Below are 23,587 nucleotides of genomic sequence, written 5' to 3' on the forward strand. Positions count from 1 at the left end.
AATAAGAGTAGCTTTGACCTTCCCACAAAGAAGTAAGGAAGCTGCAACAGAGTTCAGCACACAATCCAGCTCTCCCCAAAGCCAATGTCTTCAGTACATAGCACTAAGAGCTTTCACCCCTCACCCTCTTACCAATCCCAGGAGAGCAGAACCACCTAAATTTTCACAACTACCAAACTGAGGATTATCTGGTGCTTTGGAGCACCTGCACTCCTGTGATACACAGCACAATCTGCTCTTGCATCCTCCATTTAAAAGAATGCCCTGGCTTCCCCGATAAGATGTAAGAGGGGCATGCGTTACCTGCTCTGGGACTTGCGATGACCACGCATGTCCTTCTTGGGTCTCCGGGTGATTGGTGGGGCTGGGGTGGAGGGCAAGGGAGGTGGAGCAGCAGGTGTGGGCGAAGGAGGTAGACCATTGCTTGGCTTACTCTTGGGGTTCTTGTCAGCCTCATATTCAAAGGTGCGCTTAGGTTTGGGGACAGGGTTCACAGCGGGATCAGGGGAGCTCTTCAATGGTAGCCGCTGGGAATGAGGGCTATTTCCAGGGGATCCTGGCTTCGTGGAACCACTGCTTTCCCTGTCCAGGGGTGGGCCTGCCTCCCCCCCAACTCCAGCCAATCCAACTGTCTGGCTGCCAGAGCTCACACCTGTACCCCCTGCCGGCTCCTCCAAGGTGCCCAAGGTGCTTGTCTTCCTTCGCCCACGGTCTATACTGTAGCAGCTGCTGGGGAGCTGGGGGAGCCCCCGGCCTGGCTGCTCCTTTAGGGCTTGTTCAATTTTCTGGATCCGGCTCAGCACTGCTGAGCTCTCCTTCCTGCTGCCATGCCCCCTGAGGAAGGTACTGGGCTCACTCCGGCCTGACCGCTTCTCTGGCCGGTACAAAGAGTCCCGGACAGGGAGTACATCTCCCTCTTCCTCGGTCTCAGGGTAGGAACACTCAGAGAAGGTCCTGCTCATCCTCCGGAGGCCCTTGAAATCAAAGGTCTTTTCTGAGCTGCAGGGAGATGGCACCACACTGGGGCAGCCCACACTGGGGCAGCCCTCACTGGCCGCCCACTCGCTTCCAGAGCCCTCCAGCTTCTCTCCACACAGGCTCATCCTGGCTGACACCTCTCGGCGACCTTCCCATGCTGAGATCTTCTCCCGTATACCCAGGTTGTGGGTACGGGTGCCAGTGCGGGTCAGCAAGACACTGCGTGGGCCAGCCACTGGCCCAAGGAAGGGGGTGCTCTGGGCAAGGGGGAGGCAAGCAGCTACTCCCTCTCCATCCAGGGCTGCACCCTGGACATTGTCCTTCTGGCCCTCTCTCTTGTACACTGAAGGGCTTCTGTCCAAATAGCTGATGCTGGAGACCTTAAGGGGACAGGTGGGTGGTGAAGTATCTGGGGAGAGATCTTGAGGATTTGGAGGTGAAGAATCACAGGGATGCCGGTCCTTGAGGAGGAGCCGGGAGCTGGAGCGGTTGGGGAACCTGCAGGCTGACGTTTCACTGTCACTGAAGGGGTAGATGGGACTCCTCGGTGGAGACAGAACTGGAGGTGGAGAGACTGACTGAGACCTAGGAGTGAAAAGAAAAAAGAAGAAGGAAAGAAAACAACAGTGAAAACAAACAAAGACATCGTGTCTTCGTTCTTCAAGAGCACCAACTCTCTTTCTCGCAAAGTCAAAAGTACACTGTTCAGCTAGTGAACCTTCCAGGTCTTTTTTTTTTTTTTTTTTTTTGGGTGCCAGTCCTAGGGCTTGAAGTTGGGGGCCTAGGCACTGTCCCTGAGCTTATTTTCTAAAGGCTAGTGTTCTACCACTTGAGCCACAGCACCACTTCCAGTTTTCTGGTAATTAATTGGAGATAAGAGTCTCATGGACTTCCCTGCTCAGGCTGGCTTTGAACCATGATCCTCAGATCTCAGCCTTCTGAATAGCTAGGATTACCAGTATGAATCACTGGTGCCTGGCTCAAGGACATTCTAAAGGTGAGAACAGGTCCCGAGCCAAGCTCAATGTGCCTCTCTCCCAACTTATCCTGAGGTCCTCTGTAATACATGAAGCAGGAGCCTGTTCTGGAACAGGCCATAGTATCCCAGGAATTTATACCTGTCAACCAGGCAACAGTGAGACCAGTAGTGTGCTGCTCAATGGCCAACTGGCTCTCTGGGGAAGCAGCACAGATTGGTGCCAGATTTCCCAGTATAAACATTCCCACTATAGATGAGTTATCAATGTGAGATCATTGAGTGTAGAGTTGAGAAGATATGCTAATAATAACTCTTTGAGCTGAGACAAAGAACTCTAGCATACTACTTCCTCAAAGAACCTCAAATACACAGGCTCAAATACTTAAGCCCTCCCTCCCCTGAGATTTATGCTACTGGACACAAGATCTCACTTTCTCAGCTTAGCTCCTGACCATAATCAGGAGCCTCAAGGGTCTCAAAAAAAATGTGAGAAGAGCTCCTCAAGAAAAGTCCTTTCTACCCTCTCAATCAAGAGGCCAATGAGGAAGACAGCAACTCCGAATACAGCTCTGCTGTACAGTAGATGCACAACACTCACTGGGGTCTGTGATACTTCTACTGCATGGTAGCGCTGTCTAAGGAGTAGAGTTGATAAGCTATACAAGTCTTAACAAATTCTGAGAACAAATTCCAAATAAATACTTTTACATACACTTACTCACTTGATCTTCACATCAATTCTATATGGTTATTATCATGTATTATTATCTTCATCTAAAAAGTAAGAAAGACTCAGCCAGGTGCCGGTGGCTCGCCTGTAATCCTAGCTACTCAGGAGGCTGAGATCTGAGGATCATGGTTCAAAGCCAGCCTGGACAGGAAAGTCCATGAGACTCTTATCTCCAAAAAACCACTAGAAAAGCGCTGTGGCTCGAGGGGTAGAGCGCTCGCCTTGAGCTGAAGAGTGCAGGGAAAGTGCCCAAGTCCAGAGTTCAAGCCCCACAACCGACAAAAAAAAAAAAAGTAAGACAGACTCATGGCCTACAAAGGTTAACTATCTCATGTGAATTTACATGAAGCTAGGTTGAGACTAATTAAGCAGTAGCCACCACCCTCTTTGTGGACCCTTGAGCCCCCAAGCAAAGCTCAACTGACGTTCTACAACACTGGGCATAGCCGAGTTTAGAACATAGCTGTGGAACCTCAACAGACCTTCTTGGTCCTCCTGGATGGATGACTTCTTCTATGCCAAATGTCAGTGTAAGTTGATCAGTGAATGAAGAACAAAAGGTGAAAATGAGTGAGCTTGCTGAAGAGAAGCATGAGCAGATTTTCTCAGCACACTTTTCGAGTTGTCTACTTACTATGGTAATCATGATCAACTTCAAGAATTTTTTTTCCTAAGCTGTTTTAGTTCAAATATTGCAGTATTTTGTCACTACTGCCCCTGGCAAAGACCTACCTGACCATAATGCTATAGCCCTCAAAGCTGGCCTATGCAGTCTTGCAGCTTCCAGAGTGCCATGCTATCCACAGTACAGCAGCCAGCGCCCCAAGCCAGGCTGCTGTCACTGCTTGCTCACACACTGAAAATGAGCTCTGGTGAGTCAGGGATTGGCTGACAATTCCCTGCTGGGTCACAGCCTCTGGCTGCCCCTGATCAACAGGAAACCTCAACATGCTTAAGTTGTTTTTAAAAGGGCAAGTTAAACAAGAGCTATCCCATGTGCACATGGGCATAGAAATTCAGTGCCAGGACAAGCCAATGACCAAAGAGACTATGCAGTGAGGAGGTGTGAACAGAATAAGCTCTGGCTCTCTCTAAGGCAGGCAGTAGCAGGACAATGAATGAACCAGGCTCTAACCAGGGGAGATCCCAGTCTAGTCATAATGAACAGAGGCGTTAGGTCTCTTCTTACTTTATAAAAACATAGATGCAAAAGGTCCCTAAGCAAATGAGGGCTTGAGTTTCACAAAGGACTCTGTTTCAGTGATTCACAACTACAGGTGAAAGAAATGCCCTCAGTCTCTGCTCCTGGGTTAGAGAAGGGCTCAGGAGAATCTATGCCCTGCAGCAGCAAGACTTAAGGAAGGTCATAACAAGGGCCAGCTTTCAGGATGTTAGAGTCTTTCTGACAATGAGTTTCTATGGCAGGAGGCATCCACTGGTATGGACATCTGTTTTACTTTTAGTTGTTTCTTAGCTCTGACATTGATACTGAAAGTGGAGGCAAGGTAATTCTCCCTAATGGGCTAGAGGTCAATGGCCCTGTGAATGACAGTACCTAGGGCTAGAAGTCAATGGCCCTGTGAATGACAGTACCTAGATCCACGTGTTCTCAGGAAGACACACACCCAAGCAAGCCCTTTTATGTGGCCAGATCTCCCAATCTGTCAGAGTCTCCAGCTTTTCTTCTTCAGGATTCTCATGACAGCTGTTTGCCAACCATCTCTGAACCAGAGCCAAGGGTCAAAGGTAGTCACCTACCACTCGGACCACAGTGGTGTACCAGCTGCAGCAGGCTTGAGACACACCTTGGTCTGAGCACCTGGTGGAATGGAGTTGAGGTTATACATTTCAATTTGGGAGTCATCAGTAAGAAATAGGTATTATTTGTATGTCTATGTCTAGATGCAATCACCTAAAATGAAATGTTGCCAGACAAGGCCAAGAATTGAGTCTAGAATTATCAGTATTTCAAAGTAAGGGTAAGTGAGGAATTAGTTAAGGAGACTGAGAAGAGCATTTAGGGTGTAAGAAAACCATCAAGAGTAATGTCCTGAGAGACCTTCAAGAAGTAGGGAGTGTGCAACGGAGTCCAGCCTGATGACAACAACCAAGGAAGACAAAGACTGAGAAATGATCGCTAGATTTGACAATGCAGAGGTCACTGTGGCCTTAAGAAGAGAGGAGGAGATGAAGAGAGGGGAAAGAAGGGAAGCCTGACTAAAAGGAATTCAAGACAATGGGAAAGAGAAGAAGTACATGAGGATGGAAGTAGAGGAGAGTTCATTCAACCCTGTTTTTCTAAGATGGAAACATAAAATGGGGTAGTAGTTGGAAGGGAGTGTGGGGTAAAAGAAACATTTCTGCTTGGTCATTTGGGCTGAGGAGAGACAATAGAGAATGCTTAAATACTGGAAAGAAGTAACAGAGTAAGGGTTGTCAATGTGAAACAGGGCACAAACGCAAGAAATAGACCTTGGACAGGCACATAGGAAGGAATCCAAGACCCATGTAAAGGGTTGGTCTTAGACTACAGTACCTTTACTTTGCCACCCTCCTGAGCTGGGTATTGGACTCCCTTTCCCCTTCTGTGGCTTGATACTTCCTTGGACCCTGATTTTACAGCTGAATGTATTATGTATTCCATAGATGGGAGATAAAGTCAGGATTTTATCCTTTTCTCCAAACATCTGGATCCAGCCCCATCTCCCACTACTCAGACTACTTTGCGATTAAACCCTGACAATTCTTTTTCCTAACATCTCTCACATCTGCCCCTCCTCACCATTCCCACGGCTACTGCCTTGACTCAGATCTTATCTTTCTGCAGGCAACTACTCTTGTTTGTCTACCTTCAGTCTTGCTAGGCTGGCACTCTACCATTTGGTCATGTCTATAGCCTTCTACCTTCTACCATGTTCTGAACCCATCCTTCCATCTTTATAAAATGCAAACATCCTGAGGCTGGGAAGGTGGCTCAGTGATAGAGTGCTTGCCTTGTATGCATGAGGCCCTGAGTTTGATTCCTCAGCACCACATAAGCAGAAAAAGCCAGAAGTGGCCCTGTGGTTCAAGTAGTAGAGTGCTAGCACTGAGCCTTGAGCTGAGGGACAGCGCCCAGGCCGAGTTCAGGCCCCATGACCGACAAAAAAAAAAAAAAAAAAAAAAAAAAAGCAAACATCCTAACTCTCCACTTTCTGCAGAATAAAACACAATTTCATGGGCATGGCTGATGAATCCCCTGATCTGATCCCTACCTGCTCTTCTATCTCTGATGCTCTGTCTCTCTCAGCAAACACCTAGCTCCTTCCCATCCCACCTGGGGGAAGAGATGGTTAATTCCAGATACCTCCACTAGGCTTTAAAAAAAAAATACTGTTTCTGGGCTGGGAAGGTAGCTCAGTGGTAGAGTGCTTGCCTTGCATGCCTGAGGCCCTGGGTTTGATTCCTCAGCACCACATAAGCAAAAAGTGGCACTGTGGCTCAAGTGGTAGAGCGCTAGCCTTGAGCTGAAGAGCTGAGGGACAGTGCCCAGGCCCAGAGTTCAGGCCCCACGACTGGACCCCCCCCCAAAAAAAAAATACTGTTTCTCTGCCTATCTTCTTAACAAGACTATGAGTGAACCTACTTGAAGGCATGACAGTATCATGTTAAGAGTCATATCCTCTATACTTTGCACTGCTCCAAAAACTGAGTAGTAATTAATTTGTGTTGAATAAATGAAAACCTAAGTTCCCTTAATGGCTGTGCAGGGCAATGTCTACAGACCTCCCTGTCTGTCTTTGTGCTATATGATCTGAATTATAACAACAGAAAGGTATATGACCTATTTTAGTAGGTATGCTAGTACATGCCTGTAATCTCAGCTACTTAGGAAACAGAAATTAGGAGGGTAATGGTTCAAGGCCAGCTTAGGCCAAACGTTAGTATGACATCCATTTCAACAAATAAGCCAGCCATGGTGGTACACACCTATAATGTTAACTACGCAGGAAGTATAGGTAGGAGGTTCGAGGTCTAAGGCTAGCCCAGGCAAAAAGTACAAGATCCTTTCTAAAAGATAACTGAAGCAGAAAGCTGGCTCAAGTGGTAGAACACCTGCCTAACAAGCATGAAGCCCTGAATTCAAACCCCAGGACTGCTAGAAACAACAAACAACCTGTTTAGCCAGCAAGACCCTCAACCCCCAAAGCCTTCTCCCATCAGGGAAAAATTTTACAGCAGAACAAGTCTAGAAATCTGGGTCCTAGTTCTGTTACCTCCTAAGTATTCTTTTTGGCAAGTCACCTACATTCCCGGATCATGGAGTTCTTAACAAAACAGGGGAAACACTCTGAGTCTCCTTAGATACCAATTGTGTGACTAAGATGAAGTCAATTTGAAAAGTGCACACTATAAATAATTCCATACCAGTAAAAGAACTAAACTATATACAAAGCTGCTAACAGCTAGCCAAGGCTGAGCTTGTTTTCCTCACTCTGTTCTACCATCCCAGAGCCTGTGTTGGGGGTTGGGATATGGCCAAGGTACAGCTGGTAGTTAGTGTGCTACAACTTGTCAGCAGCAGCCAGTTTTGCTGCTCAGCAGTCATAGATGCCAATACCACAGAAGACGACTAGCCAAAACCAACATTTTCAGGAGACAGGGAATAGAATAACAGGTAAAAAAGGGGGGAAAAAAGTATAAAGAAATCGAAAAGAAACAAGATCATATACACAGACAAATCCTTAAGAAAGTAGGACAACAAAAGTATGACCAAAGGAACAGGAAGAGAACTATTTATTTATTTATTTATGGTCAGTCATGGGTCCTGAACTCTGGGCCTGGGTGCTGTTCCTCAACTCTTCAGCTCAAGGTGAGCGCTCTAGCACTTGAGCCACAATGCCACTTCCGGTTTTCTCAGTGGTTTATTGGAGATAAGAGTCTCACCGAGTTTCTTGCCCAGGCTGGCTTTGAACCAGGATCCTCAGATCTCAGCCTCCTGAGTAGCTAGGATTACAAGTGTGAGCCATCAGCACCCAGCTAAGAGAGCAAATTTAAAGAAAAAGTAACATGTATGCATGCTTGTACATGCACAGACAGAAATTGAGAATTCAAGTGAAAAACGATCAGGACCCAATCACAAGGTTATTCAGAACCGTGGGCCTCTCAAATAACACAGTAAAAAATATTTTGCAGGGCTGGGAAGGTGGCTCAGTGGTAGAGTGCTTGTCTTGCATGCATGAGGCCCTTAGTTCGATTCCTCAGCATCACATAAGCAGAAAAAGCCAGAAGTGGCACTATGGCTCAAGTGATAGAACGCTAGCCTTGAACTGAAAAGCTCAGGGACAGAGCCCAGGCCCAGAGTTCAGGGCCCATGACCAACCAAAAAAAAAATTTTTTTTTTTTTGCACAAGGATGTCACTGGATAACAAGTCAGTTCTGAGCTTGAAATTGGTTTTTCTTCTTCTTTTTTTCCTTTTTCTCATTACGAGGCTATTACACCTGTTAGTATTACAAAGAAACCAACTTGGAGCCAGATGGAGCTAAGTACTGGGAGTCCAGACAACTGCACAGAGGCACCAAGGTATGCCTTAAATGCTAAGAAGTAAGCTTGTCTACAGAGGTCTGGCTTCAAGTGCTTCAGTCACTAAGATAAGTGCCTTGCCTGCTTCAAACAACACCGCCTCCAGGTTGGCCCTTTACCTTTTACTCTTCTAGGGCTGCTCAGCTAAAGTGGGCCCTGTGGATTTCTCTCCTCGGTGACCGCCTTGACTTTGAAGATGGCATCCTCACTCCACTATCCTGAGCAGTAGGTAAGGCTCAGGAGGAAGGCACCTGAGTCCTACTAGCAAGATCAGGAATTTGTTCCCCAGCTCAGAGAAGGGGTTCGCTTAGTAACTCCTGTTGACACCACACACTAGAGTTGTTCTGATAAAAAGCCAAAGGTTTTTCAGACTTCCAGAAACTAGCATAAGAAACCTCAAGAAACACTTATAGCCTAGCTCTTCTGTTTCCAAAATAATCCTACCACAAATCACTAAGGAGCCCCCAAAAGAGTCCAGAGCAGTCTCAGCCTCCAGTGAGGCTATATACAAGCCACTATGGATAGTGAGGTCAATCTCATCCTGTCAAGCTAAGCAGAAAATTGTTTTTTTCCCGTTTTCACTGTTTTTGATTTCAGTACCCTTTGTATTATATATAAGTTTATCTGATTTGGGGATGGGAAGAGGAATCACAGAAATGTGAGACAAAGGACAATGGGTGAACCAATGCAACAGTGATACTCACACTCTATGCTGGAAATGAACTTTACAACTTAGGGGGAAGGGAGTTGAGGGCGGGGGAGGGATAGTGGGAGAAAACAAGGTAACAATGTTCAGTAAGAATTATACTCATTTATGTAACTGTAACCTCTCTGTATATCACCTTTACAATAAAATAAAAAAGGAAATCAACTGGGGGCCATGCATAATCTAAATGACCTTCTCACCTTCAGAAAGCACATCTATCAAAGAATCTAACAAAGCCATATCTGTATCTTCCCCAGCTGATTTCTAATGAAGCACAAAGTGAACTGGGGAGCTCTTCTCTGCTGGAAATCTCAAGCCTTCTAAGTGCAGCAGCAAAGTACATAGAGAGAGTATTTATTACACAGAAGCTTTGTCCGAGGCCCCACAGGCCTCATGGGAAAATCTCTTAATGCCCTAGCCCAGTACAAAATATACTGCTGTATAAGCAGGGCCAGGCATAATGCAAAGCCAAGAGGGACACCAATCCAATTCAAGGAAACCACGCCAAAGGCCCTTGTGAAAGTTCTAGACCATGGTCTACAAAGTTCTCTGACATGACCTTAATCTGGAATCTGAGCTCTATCATTGCTTGGCCAATGGCATTTAGTAGAAATAGTACTGTGCTATTTCTCAGATTCAGACCTCAAGAAACTAGCACATTCTGATTCCTTTCTCTTATGCCAGGAGCAAAGCCAAGCCAACATCTGCAGGCGTTTGGGCTCAAAGATCCCAAAGAGGTCCCAGCAATAGCCAGTATCATCCTATACCCTTCTGAGTTAAGACCCCACCAGGTGATACCCAGGCCCTGACCTCTAAATCATCCCAAGACTTAAAGTCTTTTTAGCAGATTCCTAACACTATGGAACAGGCTTAAGTTCTAACTTATAGACCCTGGGGAAAAAAAATGAATTAAAAAAATGAATGAATGAATGAATGAATGAAAAAATGGTTGCTTTGTATCATTAAATCAAGGAGTGATTATTTGTCAGTAGATAATTAGAACAGAAATAACTAAAACCTGTAAATAGAATGCTACAGAGGCAAAATTCTAAGATACTAACTTTTAGACTGTCAATAAGGGCTTACAGGCCAGTAAGGAAAATGATACTAAAAGCTGGAGAAAGCTAAAGTGCTGGTGGCTCGTGTGTGTGTGTGTGTGTGTGTGTGTGTGTGTGTGCGTGCACGTGCGCACGCGTGCGCACACGCGCGCACACGTGTGCGTGCGTGTGTGTGTGTGTTTGGGTCCGGTCGTGGGGCCTGAACTCTGGGCCTGGGCGCTGTCCCACAGCTCTTCAGCTCAAGGCTAGCGCTCTACCACTTGAGCCACAGCGCCACTTCCGGCTTTTTTCTTTTTGCTTATGTGGTGCTGAGGAATCGAACCCAGGGCCTCAGGCATGCAAGGCAAACATTCTACCACTGTGGTGGCTCACATTTGTAACCCTAGCTACTTGGGAGGTGGAGAATGAGAGGATTGAGGTTCAAGGCCAGCCAGGGCAGAAAAGTTCACAAGACTCTCAAACTGCAGCTGGATAATACTGGCTCATGCGAGCCATTCTAAGCTACATGAGAGGCTGAGACTGGGAGGATCTTGGTGCCAGGAAAGGCCAGGAAGAAAAGTCAGCAGGAATCCATCTCCACGGAGGGATCATGTCTATGATCCCAGCTACAATGGGAAACCTAAAAGTAGATGGACCATGATTCAGATGCATGAACAGACAGGAAATAAAATTCTACCCAAAAGATTACCAGTAAAAACAAGGTTGGAGGCATGGTTCAGTGGTTATACCAGCCTAGTAAGCACAAAGTCTGTGTTTAAACTTCCACCAACCAAAAAAAAAAGAAGAGCTGGAGGGAAGGAGCCCCTTACAGTGTTAAAAAAGTTTGGTTATTCTATCACCTGTGGTAATATGGAAAATAGAAAGTATAGCTAATAAATTTGATAAACTAGCTGAGGAAATCTACAAAGAGAGCACAAAAGGTACTACCTGACTTCAAGCTGATAGTAGTCAAGGAGGAAAAAAAACTAAAAATGAACTACTCAATTTTCAAGCAATATTCAAAGAACATATTAAATGAAAAAGGACTTGCTCGATCAGAAATTAAGCAATACTTAATTCCCAGTCTCTCAGGACAAGAAAAAATATTATTTAGAAAGGCTGCCAAATTGTGATGGTTTTATTGAATATATATATATTATACATAGGTGGGGGAGAGAAAACTCATCTTCCTGTACACTTTAAATTGCCTACTTTATTATACATTATCTTTCAATAAATGTTTAAAAAAATTGAAGTAGAACTGAAAAATCCTTAAACTACCAAAATGATTTAAAGCATTGCCTCATAAAACCTCACACAGACAGACAAAATGCCTTCTAAGTATCTCAATAGCCAGTCTTGTAGATACTCTCTGTAGACAATAAGGTTTTTTGTTTTTTGTTTTTTTGGTTCCGGTCGTGGGGCCTGAACTCTGGGCCTGGGCGCTGTCCCTCAGCTCTTTAGCTCAAGGCTAGCGCTCTACCACTTGAGCCACAGCGCCACTTTCCGGCTTTTTTCTTTTTGCTTATGTGGTGCTGAGGAATCGATCCCAGGGCCTCAGGCGTGCAAGGCAAGCGCTCTACCACTGAGCCACCTTCCCAGCCCCAAGGTTTTTAAGAATCCTAAGGACCACTGTTCCACAGCAGTATCTCAAGAAACCCAAAGCAAGCTGGGCACAGATGGCTCACCCCTGTAATACTAGCTACTCAGAAGGCTGAGATTTGAGGATTGTAGTTCAAAGTCAGCCTGGGCAGAAAAGTCCCTGTGAGACTCTTATCTCCAATAAACCACTCAAAAACTGGAAGTGGTGCTGTGCTCAAGTGGTAGTAGAACACCAGCGAGGGTCAGGGACAACATCCATGAGTTCAAATCCCACAATGGACAAAAAAAAAGAAGCAAGGAGGAACTTTCCTCCTGTGATTTGTATGTGTGCTACCGTGTATTATAAAGTGAGTCATAAGAAAGTCATAAAGCTCTTAAAGGAAATAATCAGCTTGGACAGTAGAAAATGGAATTAGTCTTTAGACTCTTGATGTACACCGGTATACAGTAAACAAATGGAGAAAACTATTCACCTGTAAGAATGAGCTATTTTTAAAAAAAAAAGGAAGGACAACTCAAGATGGCAGAACTAAAAGCCAAGAGGACAGAAGCAGAGACAATGTAAATGACTCCTCATTAGCAGAACAAGACCTAATCCGGGAATTAGCAATAAACACTCCACTAAATAGAAGAATTATAGCGTCTGATACCCATCTCTTGTTTTTCCCTATCTGAAAAGTGTCTACAGTGGTTACTCTTGCCCAATCCCACCAGTGTCTTTTGAAGGATAAATATAAATATATTTTCTCTTTAGTTTACAGATCCTCATAGCAAGAGAAATAGTACTTAAGAAGCAACATACTGTGAAAGTACCCCCCCCCCAAAATAACTCATTTTCCTGAACATGATTCTGATGGCAAGATCCAAGTCTGTGAGCTGATCTCATTGGTAATTTATTATGCCAGTGATAGGATAAAGCCTGAATCATCAGGGAGAAATAAATTGTATTTTGCATCTGGGAAGAAGGAGAATTGTAACTGTATTTTCCAAAGACAGTAATCACGATGTATTCCCATCCCATATATTTTTGGTATAATGAGTTATTAATACTATCATCAGGTGATATAAACTATCTTCACTATCCCTGTTATACCTCAATTTAACATAGTTCAATAGAAAGGACACTAGTTGGGCTGAAACTGTGGCTGGCAGAACACTTGTCTAGCATGCACAAGGCCCTAAATTCCAACCCCAGCACATCAAAGAAAAGATACTATGTGATTTCTGAGGCCAAGTCATAAAAATGCCATTATTTCTGCTTTGCTCTCTAGGGGTACTTACTCTTGGGTACCCAAGCCATGTTGTAAAAGCATGGATCCAAATGTAGTAGAAAAGTTAAGTACACAGGTACTCCCAAGCTGCGGTCCCAGAGGACTGTGAGGATCAACGGTCACATATGTGAGCCTTTAAATGATTCTAGACCCTAGTCTCTAACCTTCAAACCACCCTAAAGTGATGGGCAAGATCAGAGAAAAATTGTAATTTATAAGCAAAATAAAGGACTGTTTTAAAATCATTAAGTTTGAGGTCATTTGTTATATAGTAATAAAGAAGCAGGCTATCACGGTTGAATTCTAGGAAGCATCTCAGGTGATGGGCCTGAGGCTCTAGGTTCTCAGTGGGGTGGCATGCCATGGCCATGACAGAACAAGTATTGCAGCTCTACCTTTTATCTACAGCTACTAGTTGCAGAGACTTTTTACCTTCTCTCTAACCTCTTACACTCTCCCAGAAATCAAAGGCACAAGTCCAAATGTGTACCCACTTTGGCAGGGGGACCTAATGACATCTCCCATTTCTACCATATCACAAATGGAGACCTTTCTTTGCATAGAAACCTGATGTGATCTGAAATTACAGCTTCAGTGCCAATTTGCTATGTGGGCTTTAGCATTCTCATATGTAACTTAAGTAACTGAGTCAGATGAATCTCAAGCTCCATCCCAAAACTAACATCCCAACAAAGTATGTGTTGTGTCTCTAAGGTTCTGAGAGGAAGAAAAATTCACACCAACAACTACCATATGTGGTTCTTTATGATAAATGACATTTAGAGGCTCAAACCAAGGGTATTAAGAGTAAACACAGAGGGGAAGGAGTCAGTGGTCACAAAAAGCACCAGGAGAAGAAATAGCATCTGTATCTAGGCTGGCAGAAATGTAAGGTTGTATAGAGGGTGGCAAAAGATAAGGGTAGAAAGAAAGATCAGGGACAGAAGCTTTTTTTTGGGGGGGGGGGCAGGGGTCAGTCATAGGGCCTGAACTCTGGGCTTGGGCACTATTCCTTAGCTCTTCAGCTCAAGGCTAGCACTCTACCGCTTGAGCCACAGCGCCACTTCCAGTTTTCTAGTGGTTTATTGGAGATAAGAGTCTGATGGCTTTTCCTGCCAGGGCTTGCTTTGAACCATGATCCTCAGATCTCAGCCTCCTGAATAGCTAGGATTACAGGTGTGAACCACCAGAGCCCAACTTCATGGGAAGCTTTGTAACCAAACATATGGCCTTATGGATACCAATAGTTTTTGAGCAAGAAGATGCCAGTAATGCTTATAGGGACATGACTGTGGTGGCATAATGAAGTAACAAAAGGTCAAGAGAGGTGGGCTTGAGTTCTTCCTCCCATTAGTTCAATATCCTTGGGGAACACCACCTCACTGTGCCTCAATTCCCATGGAGAAATCAATTTAATTAGACTGAATGGGTTCTAAGCCCTCTTTTCAGCTCTTGTCTTTCTAAAAATCTACAGACCTCAAAGGAAGCATGTCTAAAGCTAAGATGGCCCACTAGGAATTTGAACATATCCACAAACAAGGCTGTGAGTGATCCACAAAGAGGCAATACTGTTTATGTGCCAGGTAGTGTTCCAGGCTCTGAAAACGCAGAAGCCTCCATCTTTCTCTCCACAAGTCCCACAGTCTTACAGATACTCAGGTTTTCTATACCTACCACCAGTAGCAAGGTTCCTAAGGATGAGATTGACAGCTTGTATTTCCAAGTTACAGTAACACAGGTGCTAGAGTCTCAGAATAAAGAAGCTGTATTCAGATGTTCTGTGAAGAGCCCCCTCCGTTTGCCAGGTCTTATTGTTCAAGGGAAATCTGAGAGCAACAAGTTGCTAAGCTCACCTCCAACAAAGTAGAAGAATCCACTCTAAGCATGATGCTACCTTGTCTATAAGTCGCCCAGCTGCTTCTAGGTTATCAGCACTAACACAACTAAGCCTCACCTCTGGAATTCAGAGAAACTGTGATAATCCCCCTAACCCCAAGAGCTGGAACAGGAACAGCCTGTGAGAAAGGTAGATCTGGCCGGTTAACCGTGAAGCTCACCAACAAAGGAAAGGGGAAACTGCTCCAGGAGCCTAAGACACAATAAAGACCAAAACTTAAGTGATCAAATGAAAAAGCCTTAGGTTTCTTCCTCCTACCGTTCTAGCCAAATCAAGACTGCCTTGAGCAGACATAACTGGCTAGTTCCCAGGGGCCCCATCTGCCTACCCATACCAGTTTTTCTCCTAAACTAGATACAAGTGCCTCTTAGTATCCTCAGGTTCCACTATCTTCAAGGGATAAAGTGGAGGGTCCTAAAGCAGCCAAGTTGTCAAAGACCCAGCTTTGTAAGGCCCCAGCACCCCTGCCCTCCCTAGCTAAACCTCCAGCCATACCAAGATGTCTACTCTTTCTAATAACGATAAAAAAAATTAAAATGAAAAGATTCTTTTGAACTAACATCTATTGAAAAGCCACTACAACATTCAGGTGCCAAGATAATTGATCCATGTTGCCAATGTCTTCGAGAGAGAATGAGCCAGCTCTGTTTCTTAAGTGTCCAGCACAGAGATTGGCATCTAGGTGACCAGACCTCTCAGAGTTCACTAACAACAACTTCCTCAATGAACTGGTGATCTACCTTACCCTCCCAATCATACACCCAGGTTGTGGCTAGAGGTAAAACCAGAAAGGGAAACTACAGGATCACAATGTCTAAATACTGTCTAGAGCTCAGGGGTGGTCTCTAAGAGAAGGGTGTAGCTAGCTGCAGAGGTCTGTGGCTCCATGCCAAAAGCCAGGTTCCCAGGAAGGGAGAAAAGCGGAAATGTGGCAGGAAGGAAGTGAAGACTTAGCAGGGAGGCTGAGAGATACTTTTTAAAGGAAGATCTAAAGCTCAGATTATTTACAAATACCATGGAGTATGTTTTGAAGACCTGCATGCCAGGACACTAAAGGAAGAGCAATTTCTGAAAACATTTAGAAATACGTAGGCGTGTATTCCAAATAGAAACTGGGAAACCTGTCAGCAGTCTTGAGTCTGCTCTGCAATTTAATATAAATACTGCACCTCCCCCAACGATCCACTGAAGAAAATAAAAATGAATGCTTAAAAGGATTAGTTTAAGTCTTCTGGGTATGGTTAGTCTGTAAGTACTTTCTAAATCTGCTATTAAATACACAATTACTTTAAAATTAAGAATAGCATTATACAATCACGTGTTTATTTTATCCCCACAACAGTCTGACATTAAAAATTGGGGAAGTGAGTGCTGACTCAAGTGATAGAGTGCCAATGAAGGTAAAAAGCCAAGAGAAGAAAGAGTATGAGGCCTTGAGTTCAAGTCCCAGTACCAGAAATACATAAGTAAATTAATTAAATGGGACCAAGAGTTGTGGCACATGCCTGTAATTCCAGCATCTCATTTCTTAGGAGGCTGAAGCAAGAAAATCTGAGTTCAAGAGGGCTACACAGAGGATCTGTTATCTTTGTCTGTTACTGGCCCTGCAGGTACAGTACAGGAAACCCCTGCTTCATTCATGCCAGTTACTACCCAGGGGCTATATCCTGTGTCCTATTCAACCAACCGTACCAGAACACCAGCTCTGAGTGAACTAAACGTCTACCATCACATCTGGCTAGACCTGAGTATGCCATCCATGGAGCTCAGCCTAGCACTGAGCTTCTAGGAAGGAGCTAGCTAAGCTGAGGGCCCACGAGCCAAATTCTTCCACTTGAGATCCAGAAAGGGTTGTGAAGGTCAATGTGATTTCAGTAAAAGAGCTTGAAAATTCCCCTAGTTCCCTACACTATACAGTCTTGACCAAACCCTGAGAAGCCCTGGGGAGAGCTATACATGCAGCTTACCTGCAGATTCTAGAAGTTGTGATCTACCACAGGAAGGGGCCAATATGTATCGAATAAATTATACCAGTCACTATGCTAAGCATCCACATAGATAATCTCATTTAATCCTCATAGCACCTCTGAGTACTATGGATAAGTGCTATTACTATTGTAACCTTATAGATGTAGTCACTAATATTTTAGAAGGCATAGAAAAATGTTCTGAGATTTCTGAGATCTATTGGTTTAAGTTGAGCCCAGTTCAACAGGATTCCAAACTCCAAGGTATTTCTACAGTCTTATATTCTCATTTTTAAGAGGAAGACAAAACCAGAAGAATGGACTATAACTAATACTGACTCAAAGTCCCAAATCCAAAGGTATTTCTAAATTCCTTTTCCTCTTCCTCCTTCACCTCCTCTTCTTCTTCTTGAAAGTAATGGGGTTAGAATTCAGAGCCTCATGCTAACTAAGCAAGTGATCTACAATCACCTGAGCCTCATACCCTGACTACCCAGCCTAATTCTCCTAGAGCCTAGTCTACAGCTTGGAATTTATACAGATATGCCCCTACCCCACTGGGCAGCCTCTCTCACTACAGCATAGCCTAGATCAGGCATGGGCCCCAAGCTGCCCCCATCCCGGGAAAGGTCACAGCTCGAAGTACCTCAGCTGTTTCCTGATGGTTCCATCCTAGGATACTGAGCCTCCAAGAAGACAAAGCAAAACTTGATTTAGGGCTGTTTGCTATAGAGACTTATAGAACTAGAAAACAGTATCGATATCATAGAAGGCTTCTGCTTAATGGTCAGCATGAACTGGGCCCAGACCAGATGCAATATCATTGTGAGAGACATGATCATTATTAACTCTGTGTGTGTGTGTGTGTGTGCATGCGTGCGTGTGCATGTGCACGCGCCGGGGTTTGAACTCAGGGCCTGGGCATTGTCTCTGAGCTCTTTTGCTCAAGGCTAGCACTCTACCACTTTGAGCCACAGTGCCACTTCCAGTTTTCTGATGGTTAATTGGAGATATGAGTCTCATGGACTGTCTTGCCCCTGGGTGGCTTTGAACTGCAATCCTCAGATCTGAGCCTCCTGAGTAGGAAGGATTACAGGCGTGAGCCACCAGCGTCCAGCTTATTATTAACATCTTGGTAGGGATCTTTCCAGGACTCAGACTATTTGACTGACCCTTCATGTCACTTCCCCAGCAGTTCTCTCCTACCTACCTGCTCAGAGTCTCCCGGGGGGCCTTAGTGCCTCCAGCTCCATGGGTGATGCTGGAATTCTTGTTGGCAGTCATGGTCATTTCGGCTCTCTGCAAACCCTGAGCCCTGCAAAGAAGATAAGGCCTGTAAGCTGAGTTTCCACAGGCAGCCAAAAGCACCTCAAACATCTTCCAGATGACCTTTGGCTGGGAGGAGAAAGCATTTTCCCACATATGTTTAACTGCATGTGTTACAGCTTAAGAACCTCAAGAGACCCCTGGCTGAGGTAGGGAAGAGTCTATGAGCTAGCAGGTAATTAATCACCTTCAGAAAATGATTTAAGCATAAAGCAAAACAAAAACTTTCTTCTCCATCCCACCTCTCTTCATTTCTTAAATGAGTTTCCCAAACTTCTATCATTCCATTCAGGATTTTTGTCACATTCTGCATACCTTCTGTCCTACTATCTATTCAATTCTTTTTGTGGATAAACTTAAAATTGATTTCTTTCTCCTAAAAAGAACCACTTAAAGTTGTTTTAAACAATGAACTGCTGTTCTTTCATTAAACAAATACTTATTAAGCAACTATGTCCAAGGCAAATAGTGATCCTGAAAAGAGTAAAACAAGGTGTCAGACTACTCTGATAAAGTAACATCTGAGCAGATATCATACAATTGTGAGCTATAAGTGCTACACATATTTTTCTAATACTCATTAGAACAAAATCAATATACTTTAAGGCATATACTATATATCACTAACAGTAAAAGAATCATGCTTTAGCCAGATGCCAGTGGCTCACAACTATAATCCTAGCTACTCAGGAGGCTAAGATCTGAGGAGTTTGATTCGAACCCAGCCTGGTCAAGAAAGTCCATCTTCACTTAACTAACAAAAAAGCCAGAAGCAGAGCTATGGCTCAAGTAAGAGAGTACTAGCTTTGAGCACAAAAGCTCAGGAACAATGAATGCTAGGTCCTGAGTTCAAGCCCCATGACTGGTACACACATGTACATATGCATGCACACATGCACACATGCGTACACACACAGTGAACCATGCTTTAGAAAACACTATTTTACTTAATAATAAAAGGAAGAAAATATTAAACTTGTGAGTATATCCAGGTAGAAAAGGAAGAAGTAAAATTACCTCTATTTTTGTTTTTTTTATAATAGAGAAAATACACACACACACACACACACACACACACACACACACACACACACACACACACACACACACACACACACACACACACACACACACACACACACACACACACACACACACACACACACACACACACACACACACACATTAAACTTGTAAATGAGGCCCTTGTCTTGAAGGTTTGGTCCCCAGCCCAGCACACTACTGGAAAGCGTTGGAACCTTTAGAGGGTGGGACATGGGAGAAGGGAGTCTAATTCCTCTCTGGGGACGTGCTCTTGATGTGGCATTGAGTCTACAACCCCTTTGTGTGTCTCTCTTTACTTCCTGGCCACTATAAAGTGAATAGTCCTCCCTTGTCCTATGTTCCCCCCTCAATACAAGATGACCATGGACTGAAACCTTTGAAGCCACCAAGCAAAGTAAAACTGTTCCTCCTCATAAGTTGATTGCTTCATGCATTTTGTCACAGAAATGCAAAACTGACTAATACAATGAACTCAAAATAGTTTGCAGGATGTAAAAATCAATACTAAAAATCAACTCTATTTCTGTACGCTAGCAACAATCTACAAGTGACATTAAGAAAGCAATTCCATTTTAACAACAGCAGTAAGAATAAAACGAGAATAAACTGAGCAAAGATTTGTGCACTGCGAACTATCATTAAAAAAATTACAGACATAGAAAACCAGAAAGATATCCAGTGTTCACAGATTAGATATTGTTAACACAGCAATACTCCCCAAATTGGTATATATATTCAATAGACTATCCATCAGAATTCCAGCTGCTTCTTTGTAGAAACTGATAAGCTGATCCTAAAGTTTTAAGAAAATGCAAGGGACCTAGAGATAACAAAAAATGGATCACAGACCCAAATATAAAAACAAAGTTTAGAAGACAACGTAAAAGTAAATCTTTGTGACAGGTGTGATTCTTAGCTATGACAACAAAAGTACAAGCTACCAAACAGTATAAACGGCAAAAGACATAGGTTGGCTCATTGTAACAATAGGATGTACAAGACACTATGTTGAAAACGAACTTTACAACTTCGGGGGTTGGGATAGAGAAGAATTGGGGAGGTGGGGAGGAAAGGAATGGTAGAAGAAAAACAAAGGAGGAGGTAACAACGCTCAATAGGAAATGTACTCATTACCCTACTCATGTAACTGTAACACCTCTGTACAGTATTTTTACAATAAAAAATATTTTTAAAAAACAGCAAAAGAAAAAAGATAAACTGTTTATATCAAAATAAAAAAAACTTGGGCTCTCACATAATAATAGCATACAGAATGAGAGACATTATTTGCAAACCATATTATCTGGTTGTATCTAGAATATATTGTTAGATCTATGACCCAATAATAAAAAAGCAAATAACTAAATTAAAAATTAGACAAAGAGATTAGGCACCAACATCTCACATCTGTAATCATGATGATTATGGTGATGATAATGATGGCAGTCTTTCTACTAGTACATCTCTCCACAGTGACTCTGATGAGATATTCTTTACCTGCAGCCTGGTTTACCAGTGCCCAGTTAAGTGCTTGGCATATTGCTGTGTGTGCAACTAAAAAAGTATAGAAGAGAGTCAGATGTGGTGGCTCATTTCTATAATCCTACCTACTCAGGAGACTGAGATTGGATTACAATTTGAGGCCAGCCTGGGCAAAAATTTCACAAAAACTCATTTTCAACCCCATCTCACCACCACAGAGGGCCACCTGTCATCCCAACTATGAGGGGAATATAAATGGGAGGGTTGGAGTCCAGGCTAGCCTTGGCAAAAAGAAATTCCTTCCCCCCGAAAAAAAGAGAATGCAAAAGGGACTGAAAATGGGTCTCAAATGGTAGAGCGCTTGTCTAGCATGCTCAAGACCCTGAGTTCAAACTCCAGTACTCTCCCAAAAGAAAAGGTAAAAAGAGAAGAGCTAGCCTAAGAAAGCTTTCTCAGGCTAGCTCCCAGGGCTCTTAAGGCCCTCAGTGCTACAATGAATCAAATTACTGTGCATCAGCTTCCAAGTGTGCCCAGGGCAGCAAAGATCACAGTAATCATCACCAGCCTCCAAATCACGCTCTCTCAGGTCCAGGGCAGGCCCTCTGGGAAAGGGCTGAAGATGTCTGCAAAGGCCAGAAACTGAAATATAGTAAAAGAACATGATGAAACACATACTGTTTCTTTCCCTGAATGTGCAATCTTAGGAGGCTGACCCACTGCTCTGAAACGCTATTGTGCAGTCGTAAATGAGAACAGAGTCGACCAGTAGGAAGGAAAAATGTAGCTGGCTGTGACATTTGGGTGAGATAAGAAGAGAAATCCTGTAAAGATTTAACCAAGAGAGGAGGGGAACATAATTGTTCCCAGGACATGGCAAGAACCCTCAGTTACCCCTTCTGTACAAGTGTAGATGTCGTTCTCAGAAATGGCCAAAGAATTCAGACCTCCTGGACAGGCAACTGCTGAGGGATCCCCCGCACAGAGATGCCAACTTGCTGTCTTCACCCACCTGCTCTTTCAGGGCCAGGTCTATCAGTACAGGACAATAACTTCAGTACAAGAAGCTGAAAGGCAGGCTGATCCTTGACCCCTGACATAAATATCTATTGGCATAAGCATTGTTAGTATACAGGCTTCCTGGGCCATAATGCTTCTCCCAGCCCTGTAAGAGCCTTCCCCTACACTTTTGATCTGGTACTTTGCCTAGATAAAAGACACTGTGAAATGGTGAAATGCTCCTTGAGAATGGGGCAGAGAAGCAAGGGTGGGAGGCTGGTTTGAAGGACCATCAATGGCAAAGATGAGGCAGAAATGGCATGTGTGGAAATCAAATTGTTCAATGGATATCTACCACCAATCACCTCAAAAACTCACTTTGACAAATGAAACAATGATGTGAAGTTGCATCCCAGAGAAAGGAATGTAGTGAGGTATCCTGGAGGTTCTCAAGCCCTTGAGGTACAGTTGAAAGAATACCTGGCAGTATGATGCAGATACCTGCAACCAACTCTGCCTCTCTCCACTGCTAACTGTAATCTGAACAGGTAAGCCCCAAACACTCACTTTCTGCACATAACAGCAAATATAGTAGGGTAACCTACCTCCTATTATTGCTATGCTGGGCACAAAGAAGCTTCCCCACCCTCCCAGATCCCGTATATTTGGAAGAAAATTTCTCCATTCCTGAGCCTGACTCACTGTCATCTCCGCCCACGCGTGCGTGCGTGCGTGCGTGCGTGCATGCGTGTGTTGAGGCTCAAAATCAGGGCCTCACACTCTCATTGTCGTCTCCTCCTCTGTGTGTGTGTGTGTGTGTGTGTGTGTGTGTGTGTGTGTGTGTGTGTGTTTGTTGAGGCTCAAAATCAGGGCCTCACACTCTCAGCTTTTTTTTTGCTCAAAGCTGGTGCTCTATCACTTGAGCCACACCTCCACTTCTACCTTTCTTCTGCTTAGTTGGAGGTGAGAGTCTCCAATTTGTCTGTCTGGGCTGACTTTGAACCTGTCCTCAGATCTGTGCCTCCTGAGGAGATAGGATTAAAGGAGTGAGTCACCAGGCTGTGAATCATTTTTCACACCCTCTGGTACTACCATTCCATCCATTTACCCTATGACAGATATTGTGTAGGTGTAGAGATATAAAAATGAAGAGATACAGTCCCTGCCTTAGAGGAGTTCCCATCAAGGGGAAGTGGTCATCAGGAAAGCCTCAAAGGGAGGTCAACTAAGCCTTAGCTAACTTGTTACCCACAGTAAAAGAAACTAAAGAAAAGCTAAGCTAGATATCAGTAGCTCATCCCTGCAATCCTAGTTACTTACTTAAGAATGGTTCAAGGCCAACCAAGATAAAAAAGTTCTTGAGACTCCTTCTCAACTCACAGCATGGCCTTGTGGGAGATACTTGTCATCCTAAGTTATGCAGAAGGTGAGTATGAGAATTGCAGTTCCAGGCCAGCTAGAACAGAAAAGTTCAGGAGACTCCATCTCAATGGAGAGAAGCTGAATGTGGTAGGGAGTGCCTGTCATCTTAGGAACTACTGGAAGCCTATTACAGGCAGCTGGTAGTTCTGTCATGTGGCCAGGGAAGAAGGAAGACCTTACTTATTTCAGTAGCCAACAAAAACGGAGCTGGAGGCATAGCTCAATAGAGGAGTGGCTGCCTTGCAAAGGTAGGGCTCACAGTTCAAATTATTTGTATAATGCAATAGATAAAGTTATAAGCATCTCACACATATTAAATCATTTAACTCCCTTGATACATCTCTGTTTAATTTATACTTCATTAAGGAAGCCAAGATACAAAGCAGGCAACCTGCCTGCCCAAGCCACACAGTATCAAGTGACTAAGCAGTGGTCCTCCAGTTCTGAGCCAGGACTGTATTTTACCTCCTGGGGGCTTTCCATTCTGTCTTACCACTCTATGAGGTAGAAGCAATACAGCCCTATTTCTCCAATTAGAAATTAGATGATTGGCCCATGATCACTCA

General features: G+C 44.0%; 1 protein-coding gene across 7 annotated transcripts in view; it reads right to left on the reverse strand.

Annotated features, from left to right (window-relative positions):
* Window positions 1-23,587, reverse strand: part of Dennd2b (DENN domain containing 2B) — a 160,717-nt gene that overhangs the window by 37,009 nt on the left and 100,121 nt on the right. For all 7 annotated transcript variants that reach the window (XM_070035264.1, XM_070035265.1, XM_070035263.1 and 4 more), the window contains 2 exons: window positions 17,941-18,045; window positions 304-1,563 (listed from right to left, as the gene is read on the reverse strand). In XM_070035264.1, the coding sequence (XP_069891365.1) occupies window positions 304-1,563; window positions 17,941-18,020 (1,340 nt within the window). In that variant the 5' untranslated portion in view covers window positions 18,021-18,045. The remainder of the gene's footprint in view (window positions 1-303; window positions 1,564-17,940; window positions 18,046-23,587) is intronic.

Source organism: Dipodomys merriami, unplaced genomic scaffold (assembly GCF_024711535.1).
Source record: "Dipodomys merriami isolate MVZ:Mamm:240054 unplaced genomic scaffold, mDipMer1.0.p SCAF_25, whole genome shotgun sequence".
Classification (NCBI taxonomy): Eukaryota; Metazoa; Chordata; class Mammalia; order Rodentia; family Heteromyidae; genus Dipodomys; species Dipodomys merriami.